At 40.7% G+C, this 21,535-nt stretch overlaps 2 protein-coding genes across 5 annotated transcripts; both read left to right on the forward strand.

Annotated features, from left to right (window-relative positions):
* Window positions 1-3,278: 3,278 nt before the first annotated feature.
* On the forward strand, window positions 3,279-13,245 carry LOC110532060 (eukaryotic translation initiation factor 2 subunit 2). The gene is made up of 9 exons (XM_021615663.2): window positions 3,279-3,427; window positions 3,902-4,082; window positions 4,331-4,431; window positions 10,770-10,902; window positions 11,127-11,227; window positions 11,397-11,545; window positions 11,702-11,758; window positions 11,875-11,960; window positions 12,124-13,245. The coding sequence occupies exons 1-9, from the start codon at window positions 3,413-3,415 to the stop codon at window positions 12,297-12,299; spliced, it is 999 nt and encodes a 332-aa protein (XP_021471338.2). The 5' UTR covers window positions 3,279-3,412; the 3' UTR covers window positions 12,300-13,245.
* A 192-nt stretch (window positions 13,246-13,437) lies between these two features.
* On the forward strand, window positions 13,438-18,075 carry LOC110532058 (mRNA export factor). Of its 4 annotated transcripts, none has more exons than XM_036987969.1 (13): window positions 13,438-13,656; window positions 13,970-14,085; window positions 14,208-14,312; window positions 14,428-14,520; window positions 14,614-14,700; window positions 14,867-14,953; window positions 15,363-15,434; window positions 15,641-15,748; window positions 16,003-16,109; window positions 16,212-16,287; window positions 16,406-16,600; window positions 16,723-16,808; window positions 16,985-18,075. In XM_036987969.1, coding segments are annotated over exons 2-13 (1,098 nt in total). In that variant the 5' UTR covers window positions 13,438-13,656; window positions 13,970-14,004; the 3' UTR covers window positions 16,986-18,075. The 4 variants fall into 4 exon arrangements, with proteins under 4 accessions (XP_036843864.1, XP_036843861.1, XP_036843863.1 ...); XM_036987966.1 differs by having other exon boundaries at window positions 13,529-13,656; window positions 15,641-15,769; XM_036987967.1 differs by having other exon boundaries at window positions 13,532-13,659; window positions 13,972-14,085; window positions 15,641-15,769.
* The last annotated feature ends 3,460 nt before the right edge of the window (window positions 18,076-21,535 follow it).

Below are 21,535 nucleotides of genomic sequence, written 5' to 3' on the forward strand. Positions count from 1 at the left end.
AAAATACAGAGTGATTGGCTCAGTGTTCTGTCACTCATGGGGACACTACGTCACCACCAAATCTAATGGTAGAGCAAAAAAATTCAAGCCCCTTGTTTGCTGCCATATAGTTACATTAGAAATTCCCATCCAAGAAGGCTCAAGGTCACTAGCCACAGATACAATTATGTCAAATCACTTGATATGTACAGTAGCTTTGATTGGACTGATCATGTCAACATCATACTTTCAAAATGTTAGCTAGAAGTCATCATCATGAATCAAATCGACAATCTATTGGCAAATCCATTTTAATCCTTGTCAAATTAAGAAAAATAATGAAGAGAAATTATAGATAAAACGTATGGACATAAACATTACAAAACAAGTTGGAAATCGCAAATTCAACAATGAGTGGTTTGGAAGGAATCAGTGGCTAACTGCAAGCATTGCAAAGCAATCACTAGCCTGCTATTCAGTGGAGGGCTGTGTGGTCACAAGTCTATGTTTAAGGGTCTCTTTTCCAAGCTTAAAATGATAAACATTCAACATTAGCCATGCTGTCAATCCAGCATGAGTTCTGCCACGCTCAAAACAACTGTTAATTAGGATCTGGGAAATCTGACTTCAGTTAGTTTAATTAAGACAACTGTGAAGTTCAGGAAAAAACGAGCTCCGACTGGGAAAATACATTTTGAACGGTCATCGGAATTGTAAGCCGGGAACTCGGGCCTCTTCCTAGAGCTACGAAATAAAGATCACTGACATCATCATGATTCGGCCTTGTTTTTTTTAGAGTTCTCAGTTGTCTTGAAATCACCTTAAATCCAGATAATGCCAGACTTTGATAACAAAGTTTGATGAAATCTTCCTGTTCAAGTGAGTACAACACAACAAGGTGAGTCCAAAAATGTATTGTATGCTGCTGCATAAATGATGTAATATGCCAGGGAGATATGTATACTGTAGCTAAGAAAGTAATACTCTGTGTATGTTATGTAGTAAGCCTTTAGTAGCCCATGTGCCTCAGCCAAAAATTTAGTATATTTTCCCCTCTTAATTTCACTTACTGTTCTGACTTGCTGGTGCACATGTAGCCTATAACCTGTTTTAGAGAAATGTAATCATTGAATATTGTAAGAGCTTTCATTGTCTGCTTATACAGTATGCCCCCTTTATTTATCCCACAGTTCTGACTTGGTGTACAGGGATAATACTGTAAGAACAGCACATGTTCTTAATTCTGTTGCTGTATATTTCAAAAGTGCTGAACAAATAGCTATATTGACTATGGCCGTCCTAGCTCGCTCATTAATGTCTTAATCGAAATTACGGATGGCCTCTTATCTGCTTGTCGTCCCCTTATGCCATAGTTTGTATATCTCAATTGTCAGTAGAAACCACATTTGTTTAAGCCAGTCAGCCATATCAGCTATGTTTTTTTAAAGGCAGTAAATTAAGCTGAACTAACTGTTTCGCTGTCAGACAAGGCTCCGCTGATAGCCAGGTGTAGCAGTGGTAAGGTGTTGGGACTGCTGTTAGGTCTTAACAGTTTGCGGGCACCGTTTGTCACTGTTATAGGGAAATTCATGTATTGTTTAGTGTTGTGTTGTGTAGTGGTTTTGCTGGCATGCATCCCAAAATTTTGGGGGGGTTTGCCCCACCAAGATTTACATGCTAACATCGCCACTGGAGAGGAGACAGAGTAGCAAGTGCACATGTTGTGATAACTTTTTGTCAGTTGTAGGTAGGCTATTTGTCATTATAGAGACAACTATTTTATTTTCCAAGCCTTTTTCCATAAAGCATATTAGCATGCTAGAAGTAGCCTATTAATTTATATGCCATTTTAGATTACTATAGTCATTGCAAATCAATTTGTGCCACTTGTGTAGCCTACCTGGAGCTGGCAAACTGATTTAATAAATTGTGTATAATTTCAGTTTATTGTTGTTTTGTCTTATTAATGGCCATTGTTTAGTTCATTAAACTGGAAGTTAACAAAGCTCTATCGCAATTGCCGATAATATGTTAGAACATATTAGATTGATGGTAACAATCAGTCAGATTAGGCTACAGGTTAAAAAAATTACACTGGCTGTTGTTGACAAGAATATTAAGTTCATATAGCCAACACATTATTAATATTTAAATCAGTGATGGAAATTACGACCCCCATCCTCAGTAGCCTATTTCAACAGGCTATTGGAAACACAAGCACTTCTTGAAATCTCCTTGCTATTCATGTTGAATAAATAAGTCTGTCAATTTGAACTAATCAAGCTGCTATATCATTCAGTTTACATCTTGCCTAGGCTACAGTAAGCTATCTGAAATTAGATGTAGGCCTATCAGGGGCTATAGGCTACCTCCATCTAGCTAAGCAAACCATAGCAAAGTCTAATTACAATCATAAACCCAGATTTTAGTCTGTAGCCTATGCCTATTGAAATGACAAGTCAATCTCTCGCAAATGGGCCATTATAACTGTTTGTAGGCTTAACATCTGGCACATAAAGTCACAATTGCCAGAAAATGGCCCAACATTTCTTTTTTAAAAGTTCATCCAAGTGTTTCTTGCTCAGAGATTTCGAAATCCTCTGTCCAACTTTTATCACTCAAACTCTCCTGTCGGATGTATCTATCAAAAGGGATTTCTTTACAATTATAAACTAGGTTGTTCAAGCCTTGAATGTTGATTGGCTGAAAGCTGTGGTATATCAGAGTTTGTGGTATATCAGACTGCATACCATGGGTATGACAAAACATGTATTGTTACTGTTCTAATTATGTTGGTAACCAGTTTATAATAGCAATAAGGTACCCCAAGGGTTTTTGGTATTTGCCACAATACCACGGCTAATGGCTGTATCCCTTTGCCCTCAACCTTAAGAACAGCCATTAGCTGTAGTATATTGGCTATATACCATACCCCCTTGTGCCATATTGCTTAATCATAGCAGTCACACGGGTTAAATCGACATCAATTGATGGAAAATGATCTGGCGAGTTAAATAAGGGTGAATTATATTTTATCTTGAGACATATTCAACTTCCTTTATAATCATAGCTCTAATTATTATTTTGATGAAAAACTCATTTTCATTCTTGTTACAAGTTATGTTGATATTGCTTCTTAATTGGCTCGATAACGTTATGGGAAAGGGTTTATTGTATAAATGTGGCAAATCAGCACTTGCTGTGTGAAAAAAAATTGTTGTCAAGTTTTCAGGCGTTTTGAATGGGTTATTTGTATGATCATTCGGCAAGATATCTAAACTGGACCTGGCAACCCTGAATATCGACCTCATTACGTTAGTCCACGATTGCGCATTGGTAATTTACCGCTGATGCAAGAAGTGTCGGCGAATTGAAGTGAGACTGGTCGGGGGATAAAAAAACTTCCTAGATCGTTCTTGTTCTTTCCGCAAACATGTCAGGAGACGAAGTAAGTAATCACTTTTTATCATGGTGTATATACTATTATCAGTATTGGTCGAGTAGAAGAAGATAAGCCAGTTACGTTAACGTTAGTGGCGATCGTTGTTGAATGACTTTGGCCTCAGCCTACAGTACAAGTCTTTCCCACCAGTATATCAGACAGCAGACCACTCACGCATGTTGAGCGCTTGGCTAGTGGGCTAACTAACTAATAAAACAATTAATCACATACTCAATTTAGTGACCAAATGTCAGCTATGCTAGGTAGCTAGCTACAAGTCTATTCCTGTAGTTATTAAAGCTAACCATTATTTAGGCTTGGGAAACTTATGTTAGCTGTGTGTGTGTATGTCAATGTTTGTACACATTGTACCAGAACTAGTCTTAGACTGCAAATATAATGTAATGTATCAACAAACAGCTATTTATCTTCAATAACGCTGGGACTAAGCTAATCATCATGGTCTAATTCTCCCATCAGATGATATTCGACCCCAACATGACCAAGAAGAAGAAGAAGAAGAAGAAGCCTTTCATGCTGGAAGAAGAAGGTGGAGACGGAGTGGCAGAGGACACACAGCAGGTAGAGGCCAAGGAGGTGGAACCTGACGGTGGGGAGGACAGAGAGTTCGACCTGGACGAGGACGAGGGAAGGAAGAAAGGTAGGAAGGCTCACACCTGACAAAGATCTCAAAGGTCTTTCCTCAAATTCTTTGGTCCTCTCCTTCCATCCTTGACTCACTTTCCTACTCAACATGTCAGATGGAAGTGAGGAGAGGAAACAAGGAACAGAGGAAACGTAATGTCCCAGTAGTGACTTTCTGCTCTTCTAGACCACTAATCTGTCATGACTGGAACGGAAGAGTAACTCAGTAAGACCAATATCAGAAGTGTTTGTTCAAATCTTTAGAGCAATCCGACGATCTTGATGACCTGAACTTTTTCAACCAGAAGAAAAAGAAGAAGAAGCCCAAGAAAGGGTTTGATAATGACATTGAGGAGGGGATAAAGGTATGATATATACTGTGCATTCGGAAAGTATTCAGACCCCATCCTTTATTCCGCATTTTGTTTACATTACAGCCATACTAAAAAGTGATTAAATATTTGTTTTTCCCTCATCAATCTACAAACAATACCCCATAATGACAAAGCGAAAACAGGTTTTAAGAAGTGTTTGAATATGTATAAAATAAAATAAAATAGAAATACCTTATTTACATAAGTATTCAGACCCTTTGCTATGAGACTCGATATTGAGCTTAGGTGCATCCTGTTTCCATTGATCATCCTTGAGATGTTTCTATAACTTGGAGTCCACCTGTGGTAAATCCAATTGATTGGACATGATTTGGAAAGGCACACACCTGTCTATATAAGGTCCCATAGTTGACAGGGCATGTCAGAGCAAAAACCAAGCCATGAGGTCAAAGGAATTGTCTGGAGAGCTCTGAGACAGGATTGTGTCAAGGCACAGATCAGGGGAAGGGTACCAAAACATTTCTGCAGCATTGAAGGTCCCCAAGAACACAGTGGCCTCCATAATTCTTAAATAAAATAAGTTTGGAACCACCAAGACTCTTCCTAGAGCTGGCCGTCCAATTAAACTGAGCAATCGGGGGAGAAGGGCCTTGGTCAGGGAGATGACCAAGAACCCGATGGTCACTCTGATTGAGCTCCAGAGTTCCTCTGTGGAGATGGGAGAACATTCCAGAAGAACAACCATCTCTGCAGCACTCCACCAATCAAGCTTTTATGGTAGTGGCCAGGCGGAAGCTACTCCTCAGTAAAGGTCACATGACAGCCCGCTTGGAGTTTGCCAAAAAGGACCTAAAGGACTCTGATGAGTCCATGAGAAACAAGATTTTCTGGTCTAATGACACCAAGATTGAACTCTTTGGCCTGAATGCCAAGCGTCACATCTGGAGGAAACCTGGCACCATCACTACGGTGAAGCATGGTAGTGGCAGCATCATGCTGTGGGAATGTTTTTTTTGTGGCAGGGACTGGGAGACTAGTCAGGATTGAGGGAAAGATGAACGGAGCAAAGTACAGAGAGATCCTTGATAAAAACCTGCTCCAGAGCACTCAGGACCTCAGACTGAGGCAAAGGTTCACATTCCAACAAGAAAATGACCCTAAGCACACAGCCAAGACAACGCAGGAGTGGCTTTAGGACAAGTCTCTAAATGTCCTTGAGTGGCCCAGACAGAGCCCGGACTTGAACCCATTGGACATCTCTGGAGAGACCTGAAAATAGCTATGCAGCGACGCTCCCCATCCTACCTTACAGAGCTTGAGAGGATCTGCAGAGAAGAATGGGAGAAACTCCACAAATACAGGTGTGCCAAGCTTGTAGCATCATACGAGCCTGTAATCGCTGCCAAAGGTGCTACAACAAAGTACTTTAGTAAAGGGTCTGAATACTTATGTAAATGTGATATTATAATTTTTTTTTTTTATACATTCCAAAAAATATATATATATTTTTTTATTTTTCATTATGGGGTATTGTGTGTAGATTGATGAGGGAAAAAAACAATTTAATACATTTTAGAATAAGGCTGTAACGTAACAAAATGTGGAAAAATTCAAGGGGTCTGAATACTTTCCGAATGCACTGTCATTTACGCTGTGTGTGTACCTGGAGTGGAGCCATGTCTATGGGAGCCATATTGACGTGATATTGAAGTTAACTGCCTTGTGTTTATTTCCAAGGCTTTGTTGCGGCACTTTTATTTCTGAATCTCTACTTTGAGCTGAGACTTGTCTAGGGTTGCACTTTTTGGGGAATATTCAGAGGTGGAAACGTTCCGTGGGAATTAACGGGAATATATAGGAATTAAGGGAAATATATGCAAATTAATATTAATACCATTTAAATGTAGATGTTTTTTGCATTGGATATATTTACCATATCATATGGAGACAAAAAGATAAACATTTTAACTTATCATAAGTATAAATAAATGCAAATGATTAAATCCTTCCAATAGAAATAAAATAAAAACTATTTATTTACAAATTTAACTTTAATTAAATGAGTTGACTCTTCAAATGGGATGATTTCACTGAACAACAAAAGAAAGGGAATATTGAATGATCCCCAATGATCCATTGCATCTCCCAAAAATGTTTTCAACAGACATCTGTAAAATGATAGTGTAGAAACTAAAGATTTGGTTGTGTTCCTCTCAGGCTTCCATGTCTTCTCCCTGGACCTCCTCAATGTCCACCTCTTGAACATCAGAGTCTGAGGCCTCATCTTCACTGTCACTTTCAAACCTTGTTGAGGATGGCTCGTTGTCAGGCTCAAAAAGCCTCAAATTTGCCCGGGTGGCCACCAATTTGTCAACCCTTGTATTGGTCAGCCTGTTGTGTGCTTTGGTGTGTGTGTGTATGCTTAGGGTCATTGTCCTACTGGAAGGTGAACAAATCTCTGGAAGACTGAAACAGGTTTCCCTCAAGAATTTCCCTGAATTTAGCTCCATCCATCATTCCTTCAATTCTGACCAGTTTCCCAGTCCCTGCCAATGAAAAACATCCTGACAGCATCATGCTGCCACCACCATGCTTCACTGTGGGGATGGTGTTCTCGGGGTGATGTGAGGTGTTGGGTTTGCGTCAGACATAGCTTTTTCCTTGATGGCCAAAAAGCAAAATTTTGGTCTCATCTGACCAGAGTACCTTCTTCCATATGTTTGGGGAGTCTCCCACATGCCTTTTGGCGAACACCAAGCGTGTTTGCTTATTTTTTTCTTTAAGCAATGGTTTAGATTGGTCCTATGGACATATACTCCAATCTCCGCAGTGGAGCTTTGCAGCTCCTTCAGGGTTATCTTTGGTCTCATTGTTGCCTCTCTGATTAATGCCCTCCTTGCCTGGTCTGTGAGTTTTGGTGTGCGGCCCTCTCTTGGCAGGTTTGTTGTGGTGCCATATTCTTTCCATTTTTTAATAATGGATTTAATGGTGCTCCGTGGGATGTTCAAAGTTCATCCCTGATCTGTACTTCTCCACAGCTTTGTTCCTGACCTGTTTGGAGAGCTCCTTGATCTTCATGGTGCCGCTTGCTTGGTGGTGCCCCTTGTTTAGTGGGGTTGCAGATTCTGGGGCCTTTCAGAACAGGTGTATAATATACTTAGATCATGTGACACTTAGATTGCACATAGGTGGACTTTATTTAACTAATTATCTGACTTCTGGAGGTAATTGGTTGCACCAGATCTTATTTAGAGGCATATGCACGCACCGGTTTGAGGTTTTTTGTTTTTGAGACATTTTTGAAACAAGTCCATTTTTTCATTTCACTTCACCAATTTGGACTATTTTGTGTATGTCCATTTCATGAAATCCAAATAAAAATCAATTTCAATTACAGGTTGTAATGCAACAAAATAGGGACAAAACCAAGGGGGATGAATACTTTTGCAAGGCACTGTATGTTGGCACGACTGCCATATTGCATCTCCATCCCAAAGCCCTTGCTTGGAAGTATACTTTGCCAGACTGCCAAGAACCTTACTCTCATCCAGGCCAAGGTGGCGAGACACGGTAGTGATGACACCATAGGCCTTGTTGATCTCTACACCAGACAGGATGCTCTTGCCAGCATACTTGGAGTCCAACATGTACGCTGTGGCATGTATGGGCTTGAAGCAGAAGTCTTCACGCTTTTTATGTATTTCAGAACTGCAGTTTCCTTTGGAGCAACAGCGAAGTGGGTAGGGCAGTACAGATTTCTTCTCTTACATCTGTAAGCAGAGTCTGAACATCAGACAGGATGGCATTGTCTCCCCTGATCCGTGCAATGGCTACTGCTATAGGTTTCAGGAGTTTCAGGCTGCTTACCACTCTCTCCCAAAAGACATCATCCAGGAGGATCCTCTTGATGGGGCTGTCCATTACGGCAGACTGTGAAATGGCCCTTTCTTGGAGAGACTCCTCCACCTCCAGGAGACTGTCAAACATGATGACAACACCACCCCAATGGGTGTTGCTGGGCAGCTTCAATGTGGTGCTCTTATTCTTCTTACTTTGCTTGGTGAGGTAGATTGCTGCTATAACTTGATGACCCTTCATGTACCTAATCATTTCCTTGGCTCTCTTGTAGAGCTTTATGCACATGCCCAGATGATTATGCATCTTTGTTGCATTCTTCACAAATGATTTGGCACAGTATTTGCAAATGTACACAGCTTTTCCTTCTAAACTCCGAACCCTTTGTTTCAACAATAATTCGTAAAAATCCAAATAACTTCACAGATCTTCATTGTAAAGGGTTTAAACACTGGTTCCCATGCTTGTTCAATGACCCAGAAACAATTAATGAACATGCACCTGTGGAACGGTTGTTAAGACACTAACAGCTTACAGACGGTAGGCAATTAAGGTCACAGTTATGAAAACTTAGGACACTAAAGAGGCCTTTCTACTGACTCTGAAAAACACCAAAAGAAAGATGCCCAGGGTCCCTGCTCATCTGCGTGAACGTGCCTTAGGCATGCTGCAAGGAGGCATGAGGACTGCAGATGTGGCCATGGCAATAAATTGCAATGTCCGTCCTGTGAGACACCTAAGACAGTGCTACAGGGAGACAGGACGGACAGCTGAACGTCCTCGCAGTGGCAGACCACGTGTAACAACACCTGCACAGGATCAGTACATCCGAACATCACACCCGCGGGACAGGTACAGGATGGCAACAACAACTGCCCAAGTTACACCAGGAAGGCACAATCCCTCCATTAGTGCTCAGACTGTCCGCATTATGCTGAGAGAGGCTGAACTGAGGGCTTGTAGGCCTGTAGTAAGACATCACCGGCAACAACGTTTCTTATGGGCACAAACCCACCGTCGCTGGACCAGACAGGACTGGCAAAAAGTGCTCTTCACTGACAAGTCGCGGTTTTGTCTCACCAGGGGTGATGGTCGAATTCGCGTTTATCGTTGAAGGAATGAGCATTATACCGAGGCCTGTACTCTGGAGAGGGATCGATTTGGAGGTGGAGGGTCCATCACAGCATCATCGGACTGAGCTTGTTCAGCTGTGCGTTACAGTCAAGACATTCTTCTCCCTCATGTGGTACCCTTTCTGCAGGCTCATTCTGACATGACCCTCCAGCATGACAATGCCACCAGCCATACTGCTCGTTCTGTGCGTGATTTCCTGCAAGACAGGAATGTCAGTGTTCGGCCATGGCCAGCGAAAAGCCCAGATCTCAATCCCATTGAGCACGTCTGGGACCTGTTGGATCGGATGGTGAGGGCTAGGGCCATTCCCCCCAGAAATGTACAGGTAACATCTCACAGCAATAACTGGTAAATCTGGTGCAGTCCATGAGGAGGAGATGCACTGCAGTACTTAATGCAGCTGGTGGCCACATCAGATACTGTCTGTTACTTTTGATTTTGACCCCCCCTTTGTTCAGGGACACATTATTCCATTTATGTTAGCCACATGTCTGTGGAACTTGTTCAGTTTATGTCTCAGTTGTTGAATCTTGTTATGTTCATACAAATATTTACCCATGTTAAGTTTTCTAAAAATAAACACAGTTGACAGTGAGAAGATGTTACTTTTTTTGCTGAGTTTACTTTAGCAGTGAAATGTCTCCCACATCAGATAGTGCCCATGGCATTTTCCTGTGAAGATTTAAAAAAAATTAAAAAAAATACAATTCCATGTACAGATAAATAGTTAAGCAGTTAGATTAAAAAACTCATTTTGTAAGATAAATGGTTTAAAATGAAACGTGTATGGAAACAGGTGAATTAACACTCAGTTAGCAGGCTCAAGCAAGCTAAAACCCACATGGTAGAAATAACTAACTAGCAGAAATTGTTAACAAGTAAGAAATGATTTAAACACACTTTGCTGTAGGCTACTAATTACTAGTTAACAAAAAATAATGTATGTCATATAAAATATATTCACCCCACCCAGTATTGTAATCAAAACTTACCAGAAAGCATGTAGTCCTTCGCTCAATATCATCTCATTAGAATAGAATAGAATAGAATAGAATAGAATAGATAGAAGAGTGCACTGCACATGTGATGGAAGAATGCACTGTGCATGCAGAGGGTTGCAATTCCATTGAATTGGGGATAGTTTAACCAAAATATTCCACAAGACCTTGAATTGCCTTATGTGTATCCCACAAAAAAGCTTCATTGTTTTCAGCAAAAACATTTAATGAATTTAGACAAAATTCCCAGGCTAACTACCCTTGGAATCTTTCCGGGAAAATTCTGGAAATTTGCCTGAAAGTTTCCGACCCTTTGCAACCCTAGTCTTGTCACATCTAATTAAGTTTTGCTGACAGGTTCTCCCAATCTATTAAAAACAGGAGCTGAAAATTGAAGAAGAGCAGAGCGAGGCAGCGGAAGAGGACGACTTGGATCTTCAGTTGCCAGCAAAGAAAAAAAAGTCCAAGAAGGTTGACTTCCAGGAGGAAGGAGAGATACTTGAGAAGGACGATGGTATGGGATGGCATTTGACCTTGTAGTAATTATCCACTTAAGTGACTGACATTGTCTTGAGCGCTGTTGAGATTCTTGGGTAATGAAATGCGCTATACAAATTAAATCTATTATTAATATTATTATTATTATTATTATTGAATGCTGATATCTGTCTTCTACTTTCCTTTCAATGAGTGTAATTGTATCCGTTAAAACTTGACCAAGTGGTGTTTTTGCTTGAGGCCTCGAGGACGATGAGGAGGGAAAAAATGATGGCATCTCATTCAGCTCCCAGTCTGGTCCGGCGTGGTTAGGGACAGACAGAGACTACACATATGATGAGGTAGGCCTATTTATTTCAATTCAGTTCAGATTATTTTAAATAATATTGCAAAGGGCATTTGGTTATATTGATTCAAAGGCACGCCCCAGCCTCAGGCTGTTGGTGCCTTCAATTCTAGTTGCGCCAGTTTGAGAGAGTCTGATGATCATATTTGTGATGTCCTCCTCAGCTGCTGAACCGCGTCTTCAACATCATGCGGGAGAAGAACCCTGACATGGTGGCCGGAGAGAAGAGAAAGTTTATTATGAAGCCCCCTCAGGTGGTCCGAGTGGGCACCAAGAAGACCTCGTTTGTCAACTTCACTGATATCTGTAAACTGTGAGTTAAACATGTCTACTTCATACATTCTACAGACTTTAGGGACTTGAGTTTCTACTTCCCACAGGAGAGCTACAGTATATGATGATTGAAGTGTGGTAGTGTTTCTAGTAGTACATTTGACTGCATTTAACTGTCAATTATTGTTCTCTGTAGGTTGCATCGTCAGCCAAAACATCTTCTGGCATTTTTATTGGCTGAGCTGGGGACAAGGTAAAGTGGCCTAGTATTATGGTTATTGCAGATTTCGCAGTAGAAATCTTCATATCCAGACATCTGTTATTAAGTTCTGTTTTTATGAATGACTATTACATTTATTTTCTTTGCAGTGGCTCCATAGATGGAAATAATCAGCTTGTGATCAAAGGAAGATTTCAACAGAAACAGATTGAAAATGTCTTGAGAAGATATATTAGTACGTGGGAATATACAGGATTCCATTTTACATTGGTATACTGGTGACCTAGAGCAAAATATGTAAAGAATAGTTGTAGAGGCATATAATTTAGTTATCCTTCACTTGTAGCTACTATAGACATATTTGCGTGCCTCATCTTGGCTTTGTGTTTGACTTGCAGAGGAATATGTGACATGTCACACGTGTCGCTCCCCTGACACCATCCTACAAAAGGACACCCGTCTCTACTTCCTCCAGTGTGAGACCTGCCACTCACGCTGCTCCGTGGCCAGCATCAAGACTGGCTTCCAGGCAGTCACGGGCAAGAGGGCACAGCTCCGTGCCAAAGCCAACTAAGGCCAACCACACCCTGGCTTCTCCCTCTCTGACCCGCCGGAGCTTTGGATCCTCTTGATAACTGGACTTTTGTTTGGAGTCCGAGAGGGTTTGTTGTTGTCGCTGCATTATGTGAGAGAGAAACGCTACAAGCTCTGAGGCTCAAAGGTCTTGCAGGTCATAAGGAGCAGTGCGCAGATGCATAAGGTTTCACAGGCAAACCCCCAGTTTTCTCTTTTCTCAGCTGTGGGCAGATTCTTTCAGAGCTTCTCTATTCCCTCCAAGTGTGTCTTCTTCCCACATTTCTTCAATCGTATGTAGCCCACATATCGGATCATAAAGACAAAGCTGTTATGACAAAGTAATTGATATTGGCTTTCCTTTGGTTGAAGCATAGTGGGTGTGTAAACAAACATTTTAAAGATGCATTCCAAGAGCTAGGTTTCAGTATCATGTATGTACCCTTTTGCACTGCCGAGCCATACTGTATGGGCCTGGTTACGCATCCACCACAGCTGCATGAACTGTGCTTGCTTCAAGGCAGTAGAGTTTCAGCAGGATATTGTGAAAGGGTTATGGAGAGTCGGTTTTTCAACTTGTATACCCTCCTCTACTGCTTTTACGGGCTTATCTGAGATCTGTATACTATCATAGCAGACTGTCAGTGGGTGGAAGTAGCTGGGTGTCCTCCAGTAAGAGTACATTAATTACTTTCAAACTGAGACTACAGAATATGTGGGACAAACGACAATGACATCTATTTATTGTGTGCGTGTGCGTGCGTGTGCGCGCTTTTATGGCAATTACAAGATTTTAACTTTGACTTCCGATCCTCGACACTTAGGAAAAACATTATTCTGCCTGGTCACCTAGTATTAAGAAGATTGTTGCTTTCAAATAGCAAACAAGAATCTTACAAGGTATTCACATAGTATCAAATATACTCCGGATTTGTTCAGAAAGCATATTTAAAGTCTCTTTCAAATTGTTTTCAACCTGATATTTAACATTCTCCCATCACTTTTTTTTAAAGACCGTATGTTGTGGGTTGCCTTATGGATTTTCTTGACTAGGTAACACCCAGATAAATGTTTATAATGCAACTTATCATTGAAAGGGAGCGAAACTTGTTTTTATATGAAAACGGGTGGAATTAGAACAAATTAATTCTAGGTAATCATAGGATTTAGATCAAAATACGTTTTACATGTTAACAGTTTTTTCATTGTGAGGTGTGATTGTCTGAACAGCGCGACTGCAATGAAGACTACCTGGAACGCAACCTAAATTGCCGACGCATGTGCAGTGAATGCACTTCCTATTCCGCTCAACGCGCTGCGTTTTCTTCTTTAACCAAGCTTATTTTCAACGTAAAAAAAAGGTAAACAAACTCGATATGTACACATTTGAAACTACTGCATTTCCCTGCGATAAAAGTAAGCTGTTTAGTATCACAGTGGCGCTTGATATGAGGCTTGGGTGCAGATGTATTGCTAGCTAGGTGAACAACATGATGGTTTGTGAGCAACCTCCATTCATTTAGCTAGCCACTGAAGTCCAATAGCTAACTGTCCTCTCATTATTATAATTTATGTATACTATCACTAATGCATGTAAATGTTGATCGAATAACTTCACATTATTGTAATGCTGTTTATTGTACCGGTTACTAATATGTACCATTTCATATTAGTAACCGCGTGTTGGCTCAAGACAATCCGACGTCATGAGCTTGTTTGGGACCAGCACTGGGTTTGGCGCAGGGGGATTCGGAGCGGCAACCACGGACACACACAACCCAATGAAGGTAACTAGCTAAAAAAAAATAGCATTCCCTTTCAGTAACCTGCTTAATGATCAATCTATTTGACTATTAGAAATTGTTCTGAGGGGTATAAATAAATTTGAATGATGTGTGATCTCATATAGGATGTGGAAGTAACCTCACCCCCAGATGACAGCATCAGTTGCTTGGCGTTTAGTCCCCCTGCCATGCCAGGGAACTTCTTGATAGGGGGGTCCTGGGCCAATGATGTGAGTCAAGTCATTAAGTTCCACTTGAAGTGTTCACTTCAGACTTATGCCTTTTTGTTATGAGTCTAAAACCATTCACTTCGTAAAACGTGACTGTTTTCTTACATTTTTCCAGGTGAGGTGTTGGGAGGTACAGGACAATGGGCAGACAGTCCCCAAAGCCCAGCAAATGCACACAGGTCCAGTCCTTGATGTCTGTTGGAGCGAAGTAGGCCCCCCTCACATATCACATCACATATCTTTACGAACCATATAAGGTCTTTGAATTAAGCTTTACTTATTCGTTCCCTTGCTCTCTCAGGATGGAAGCAAGGTTTTCACTGCATCTTGTGATAAGACTGCCAAAATGTGGGATCTCAACAGCAACCAGGCAATACAGATCGCACAGGTAAATATTTCAGGCTATGAACACTGTTTTAAGTGTTATTTTTCAATTGGTAGTTTCATCGCATCTTTGTACAACTGAGGGGAATTGCTTCCCATGAAAACATTATGAAAAGGTATGTTGAACCTAGATCCGATTAGAAATGGTATTGATTTGTGTTTCCTCTTAGCATGATGCTCCTATCAGAACAGTCCACTGGATCAAAGCCCCCAACTACAACTGCATCATGACAGGCAGCTGGGACAAAACTCTGAAGGTAAGAAAATGTATTGTGATTGGAAACAATCCTTGTTCCAAAATGACTATCTGTTTTATATCATAGTTATTATGTAGTGATACAGGGCATAAAATAAATAGAGCCAAACAGTCCTTTATCCCAGTGACAGTAAGGCTACTGAATGACGGTCTGGCCTACAGTTGACATTGATGTTGACGTTGTACTGATGTGTATATTGTGTACAGTTAAATCATTATGAAACACCCATGAATTGCACTTTTTCTATTCTCATTATATTTGTCTGTTTTTGTATTTATGCCCATTGTATGCTTGATGATATGTTTTAAAGTACACAGTGCCACAAACAAAATGTCCCTGTGAGGATAATAATGTCATTATCTTACTCACTATAATGGTTTGCTCACCTGTGTTTGATTTGCTCTTGTAGTTCTGGGACACCCGTTCGCCCAACCCAATGATGTCCCTGCAGCTGCCGGAGAGGTGCTACTGTGCAGACGTGGTAAGGACCTGGTGCTAAAGCTCCAGTGATTTTAATATTCTTTAAGTTTTCTATAATAACTCTGAATAGCGAGGAACGGCTAGTGATTTTAAATTGTGTTCAGCAGTTAAATGTTCAAAACATTTTTAGATGAAAGTCTGCTGTGTCCTGGTTTTATAAGCCATGTGTTGTCTGCTGATTGGTGAGCTGGCTGCTGTCATTTCCAGGTGTATCCCATGGCAGTGGTAGCATCGGCAGAGCGAGGTTTGATTGTATATCAGCTTGAGAACCAGCCGTCCGAGTTCAGGAGGATAGACTCACCACTCAAACACCAGGTGACTGGTTTCACATACCAGGTGACTTACAGGTCTCCCTAAAATAAGTCTTCCTGGATAAATAAAGGATCAATAAAAAAAAATTAAAAAGACCAATACATTTACAGGACTGTCTACTACACACTTTATCTGCCTCGCACATATTACACTCACCTTTTCGCAGTGTGCGGTTTCCATTGATTATCAGTTATTATTGAGTAATTAATGCCTGTGGTGTACACCCTAACACCACCTCTTCCGTCTCCCTGTATCAGCACCGCTGCATAGCCATCTTTAAGGACAAACAGAACAAGCCTGCTGGATTTGCTCTTGGGAGCATTGAAGGGCGGGTCGCCATTCACTACATCAACCCTCCTAACCCGTGAGTGGCACAAAACGTGCTTTTCCTTACAAACTGTGAGAAAGACCTTAGCTATTACCCAGGGCACCGTACTCACCACACTGTGTTTTTTCTGTGTTGTAGAGCCAAGGATAACTTCACCTTCAAGTGCCACAGGTCGAATGGAACCAACACAACCACACCACAAGACATCTATGCTGTGAGTGCAGCTTGTGCTCTCTCCACCCTGCTTTCATATTAGTTTGGCTACAGTCAGTAGGAAGCGAAAGATGTTGGTGTTTTTTAATGCAAAAAGCTTGCTGTTTCTGATCAAACAGGTGAATGCCATCTCCTTCCACCCTGTCCACGGTACACTGGCGACTGTTGGGTCTGACGGTCGCTTTAGCTTCTGGGATAAAGACGCTCGCACCAAGCTGAAGACCTCGGAGCAGCTGGACCAGCCAATCACAGCTTGCTCGTTCAACAACAACGGCAACATCTTTGCCTACGCCTCTAGCTATGACTGGTCAAAGGTAACATTTCGTCTCGTACCTCATGTTATGATTGGTTGATTTTAAGACTCATTATATTCCTTCAAAATGGCCAGGCATTATTTTGAATAAGTTCAATTGATACATTTTGTGTTAAACCTCAGGGGCATGAGTACTACAACCCTCAGAAAAAGAACTACATCTTCCTGCGTAATGCTACTGAGGAGCTGAAACCTCGGAATAAGAAATGGTGAGTCAGACTGCCTGTGATTTTCAACACATCAATCGCCTTTGGGCAACTCTATGGTGGCCCTTACAAGACATTCTATGCTTAAGAAATCTAGAACCACATGTTTATTGGCGGACAAGCAAAGACTTGAAAGCAACAGACTTAATGACCTTTTGTACATTTCCTCATGTCCCTAGATCTGTCCTGTCTCTCCTGCTGTTTGCAAAATGGAGGTTTGTCAAACGCACACGTGATGCCTGCACGACTCTGTTCCTATCCTGTGCCAACACCAATGGTGGAGCTGCTGCTTGCAAAAGGACCAATCACTGGAGGTCTTTCATCTTCTTGGCATTGGCCTGGATCTCTGTCCCAGCCACATGCATCCAAATAGGGGTTGGAGAGTGAGGAGATGATATTGTTTTGTAATATCTGATATTTTATTTTCTATTGTCAGTAGCTAGGTTTCCGTCGAATTGCTGACAGATTTTTCATGTGAATATTCTTAAATCTGCTGAAACTAAATCTGAAAACAATGTGTGCATTTTTCCACCAGAGATGTTTCCATCCAATTGATTTTTTGTGGGTAGAAGGATGTGCTTGATGGCATAGTGCACATACAAATAACGTTTGTGGTTAAATTCCCATGTACTAAATAAAAATTACAAATGAAATGGGTTTCCATCGCATTTTCAACTCTTGATGGTTTTGTCACAAAAATGTTTGTTATATAGCGAATGTGGCCATAGGCACGTGCGCTCCAGCTAACAGCAGGCAGATAGTGTGGGTTTAGCCTACTACTACAGGATAAGATTATTATGGTCAAAAGAGCAAGATTATTTGTATTTATCAAACGGCAGCCAAGCATAGATCATGTCACCAGAATAAGACCCTCAACATTTATTGGAAAGTAGCATCAAAGCTCATCACCGTGCACTCCCCGCCCTGTGAAGTTTATCATAACTTATTTCATCGCATGACTCCCAAGTTTACTTCGTTATTATATCAACATTTGCGCATAAAGCATTTCCACCGCCATTACTCGCATAATTACATTTACAAAGAAAATATGCCACGTCTAGCATATTGTTTTGTCGACATTTTAAAAGTTTACCGACAAATTTGCTGTTTCCATCAGGCCTGGCATTAAATATTTTATCCAACGTACTTTACTCACATACAGAGTTGGATGGAAACCTGGTAACTGACACCATGATTGCATGGTGCTCTGTTACATTGTTGTACAATTTAATGACATTGAAGAATTAAATAAATTAGTAAATAAAGACAAGTTAAACTGACTGGTTTTTACAAGACATTTTTTAATGCTCATCTATTTTACACTTGTACATACTCCGTGCAATGGGGCACAATGTTTAGAACACTAAGCAAATAGGAATGCATAGAACCAGGGTTGGGTAGGTACTTTTTAAATGTAATCTGTCGCCGTTACTACTTACCTGTCCAAAATTGTAATCAGAAACGTAACTTGTGGATTACCCAAATTTAGTAACATAATCTTGTTACTTTTAGATTACTTTCCCCTTAAGAGGTATTAGAAGAGGACAAAAATGTATGTTACCAATTGAACGACATCTACTGCAGGATAAATCAATGTTAAAGTTCACATAGCTGGCAATATATGGATGTTAAATTTTACTTTATGGGTTGGTTATGTAGGCTTCTAACCAATCACCTTCTACTACATACAATAATACTATTAAGTTATAAATGATATATTTACATTAAAAACCAAAGTCTATCAGAATTCCAGTCATTCCAATAAATGTTACACCGCTTGAGCTGCAAGAATAGGACTTGGAAATATGGAAGTATAGATTAGACAACTTGTTTTACCTGAGCATAACCCAAAAACGAAGGACTTATTAGCCAGCCCCACTCTGTTGTTTAGGATTTTGTTGTCATGGAGGACTGATTGGGCTCATTGATTCGAGATGAAAAATAAATGCTGTGCTCATGCAATGGCATGCTTTGAGCAGTACTGAAAATTGCTATTTTAATAGTGAAAAATGAATGCCATATGCTGCATTTGCTATAGGCCTATTGTTGACCTTTTTGTTGGTGACAATTTGATATCTTAATAATATGCAGCTGTTTAAAGGGCAAATCCACAGATGAAACAATAACAAAACGGTCGCCCCCCGCCTCTGTTTTGATAGAAAGCTGAGGGATGGGCCTGGAGAAATGCAACCACTTTCAGATTAATAGACAGAGCTGTGGATGCAAGGACTGACCATCCATGACATCAAAACTATTGATTGAAACATGTTATGAGGCTATACAGTGTAGTTTACATTTACAATGTTTACAAACATTGGACAAAAACAAGCTTACATTTTGAGTTCGTATGGTGTGTGACAGTTGAACTAAGCTTATGAGGCATTTCTAAGTTATATTATTTAAGAAACAATGGTTACAGTGGCAAGAAAAGGTATGGGAACCCTTTGGAATTACCTGAATTTCTGCATAAATGTTGATAATAAAATTTGATCTGATCTTGATCTAAGTCACAACAATGGACAAACACAGTGTGCTTAAACTAATAACACACATTATTGCATCTTTCTTGTCTATATTGAATACATCATTTAAACGTTCACAGCGTAGGATGGAAAAAGTATGTGAACCCCTAGGCTGACTTCTCCAAAAGCTAATTGGAGTCAGGAGTCAGCTAACCTGGAGCCCAATCAATGAGATGAGATTGGAGATGTTGGTTAGAGATGCCCTGCCCTATAAAAAACACTCACAAATTTTGAGTTTGCTATTCACAAGAAGCATTGCCTGATGTGAACCATGCCTCGAACAAAAGAGATCTCAGAAGACCTAAGATTAAGAATTGTTGACTTGTATAAAGGTGGAAAGTATCTCTAAAAGCCTTGATGTTCATCAGTCCACGGTAAGACAAATTGGCTATTAATGGAGAAAGTTCAGCAATGTTGCTACTCTCCCTAGGAGTGGCCATCCTGCAAAGATGACTGCAAGAGCACAGCGCAGAATGCTCAATGCATCCTAGAAAGAATGCTAAGATCTGTTAACGAGTCTAAGATACGTAAAACACTAAATAAGAATGGTGTTCATGGGAGGACACCACGGAAGAACCCATTGATGTCCAAAAAAAACATTGCTGCACGTCTGAAGTTCGCAAAAGAACACCTGGATGTTCCACAGCTCTACTGGCAAAAATATTCTATGGACAGATGAAACTACAGTTGAGTTGTTTGGAAGGAACACACAACACTATGTGTGGAGAAAAGAAAATGCACAGCACACCAATATTAAAACCTCATCCCAACTGTAAAGTATGGTGGAGGGAGAGTCATGGTTTGGGACTGCTTTGCTGCCTCAGGGCCTGGACAGCTTGCTATCATAAACTTGGGAATTCATTTCTGTTGATCAAGACATTTTGCAGGAGAATGTAAGGTGGTCTGTGTATTGAAGCTCAACAGAAGTTGGGTGACGCAACAGGACAACGATCCAAAACACCAACGTAAATCAACAACAGAATGGCTTCAACAGAAGATAATACGCCTTCTGGAGTGGCCCAGTCAGAGTCCTGACCAGAAGCCAATTGAGATGCTGTGGCATGACCTCAAGAGAGGTTCACACCAGACATCCCAAGAATATTGCTGAACTGAAACAGTTTTTTGTAAAGACGAATGGTCCAAAATTCCTCCTGACCATTGTGTAGGTCTGATCCGCAACTACAGAAAACCTTGGTTGAGGTTATTGCTGCCAAAGGAGGGCGGGTGTCACGACCTCCGCTGAAGTTGGTCCCTCTATTTGTTCGGGCGGCAGTCGAAGTCACCAACCTTCTAGCCATCACTGATCCACTTTTCATTTTCCATTGGTTTTGTCTTGTCTTCCATCACACCTGGTTCCAATTCCATCAATTACATGTGTATTTAACCCTCTGTTCACCCCCATGTCCTTGTAGGTAATTGTTTTCTTGTAGTGCTTATGCACAGTATGCTGGTATTGGGTTTTGGGTTTTGTTTGACCCATTTATTGTATTGTTCTGTTGACGGTGGTTTATGGGTATTAAACGCCACTCACTACAGCGGGTATATCAATGATTAAATCCAAGTGTTCACATACTTTTTCCAAACTGCACTGTGAATGTTTATAGGGTGTGTTCAATAAAGACATTCACTATAATTGTTTGGGTGTTATTAGTTTAAGCAGACAGTGTTTGTTTATTGTCGTGACGAAGATGAGATCAAAAATTGATGCCCAATGTATGCAGAAATCCAGGTAATTCTAAAGGGTTCACATACTTCTTCTTGCCACTGTCTATATATGTAATTTATAAGTCCAAAAACGGATGTAGCAACTACAGTTTGCCCCTTTAAGTCTATCAAGAGTGTGCGAGTTTGAGCATGTGTCCATTAGGCATATGGATAAATGATCAGTTATGAATTAGATTGAGCAATAAAAGCCCCACTTTTATTCCATAGGCTGGGATCCGCACTATGCGGCTATGGTAAGAGCGCATTTTTCACCGGCTGTCAAACTGGTTTCAAAAACAATGATTGATAGGCAGTTAACATTAATAAATGAATTGGGGTCAAATACACATTTAGATTTGGGAACATCCATCCACAACGACCACAATCCGTAAAACGCAAATAGCTAAACAAGAGAGCAGCAGTGTGATTCATATCAATGCGCTTTGTCGGTATCAATGATACGTGACATCCGTATAGCGGTAGACAACGCCACTGCTGTAGTCC

The sequence above is a fragment of the Oncorhynchus mykiss genome, chromosome 9 (genome assembly GCF_013265735.2).
Source record: "Oncorhynchus mykiss isolate Arlee chromosome 9, USDA_OmykA_1.1, whole genome shotgun sequence".
In the NCBI taxonomy this organism is placed as follows: Eukaryota; Metazoa; Chordata; class Actinopteri; order Salmoniformes; family Salmonidae; genus Oncorhynchus; species Oncorhynchus mykiss.

What these genes read in the sequence shown, in the direction of transcription:
- LOC110532058 (XM_036987966.1), top strand. Translation starts at nt 14,005, where the DNA reads ATGAGCTTGTTTGGGACCAGCACTGGGTTTGGCGCAGGGGGATTCGGA. An exon ending in TTGATGTCTGTTGGAGCGAA is followed by an intron (nt 14,521 to 14,613) that starts GTAGGCCCCCCT and finishes TTGCTCTCTCAG; the next exon opens with GATGGAAGCAAGGTTTTCAC. An exon ending in CTAGCTATGACTGGTCAAAG is followed by an intron (nt 16,601 to 16,722) that starts GTAACATTTCGT and finishes GTTAAACCTCAG; the next exon opens with GGGCATGAGTACTACAACCC.
- LOC110532060 (XM_021615663.2), top strand. An exon ending in ACATTGAGGAGGGGATAAAG is followed by an intron (nt 4,432 to 10,769) that starts GTATGATATATA and finishes TATTAAAAACAG; the next exon opens with GAGCTGAAAATTGAAGAAGA. An exon ending in TTCACTGATATCTGTAAACT is followed by an intron (nt 11,546 to 11,701) that starts GTGAGTTAAACA and finishes TGTTCTCTGTAG; the next exon opens with GTTGCATCGTCAGCCAAAAC.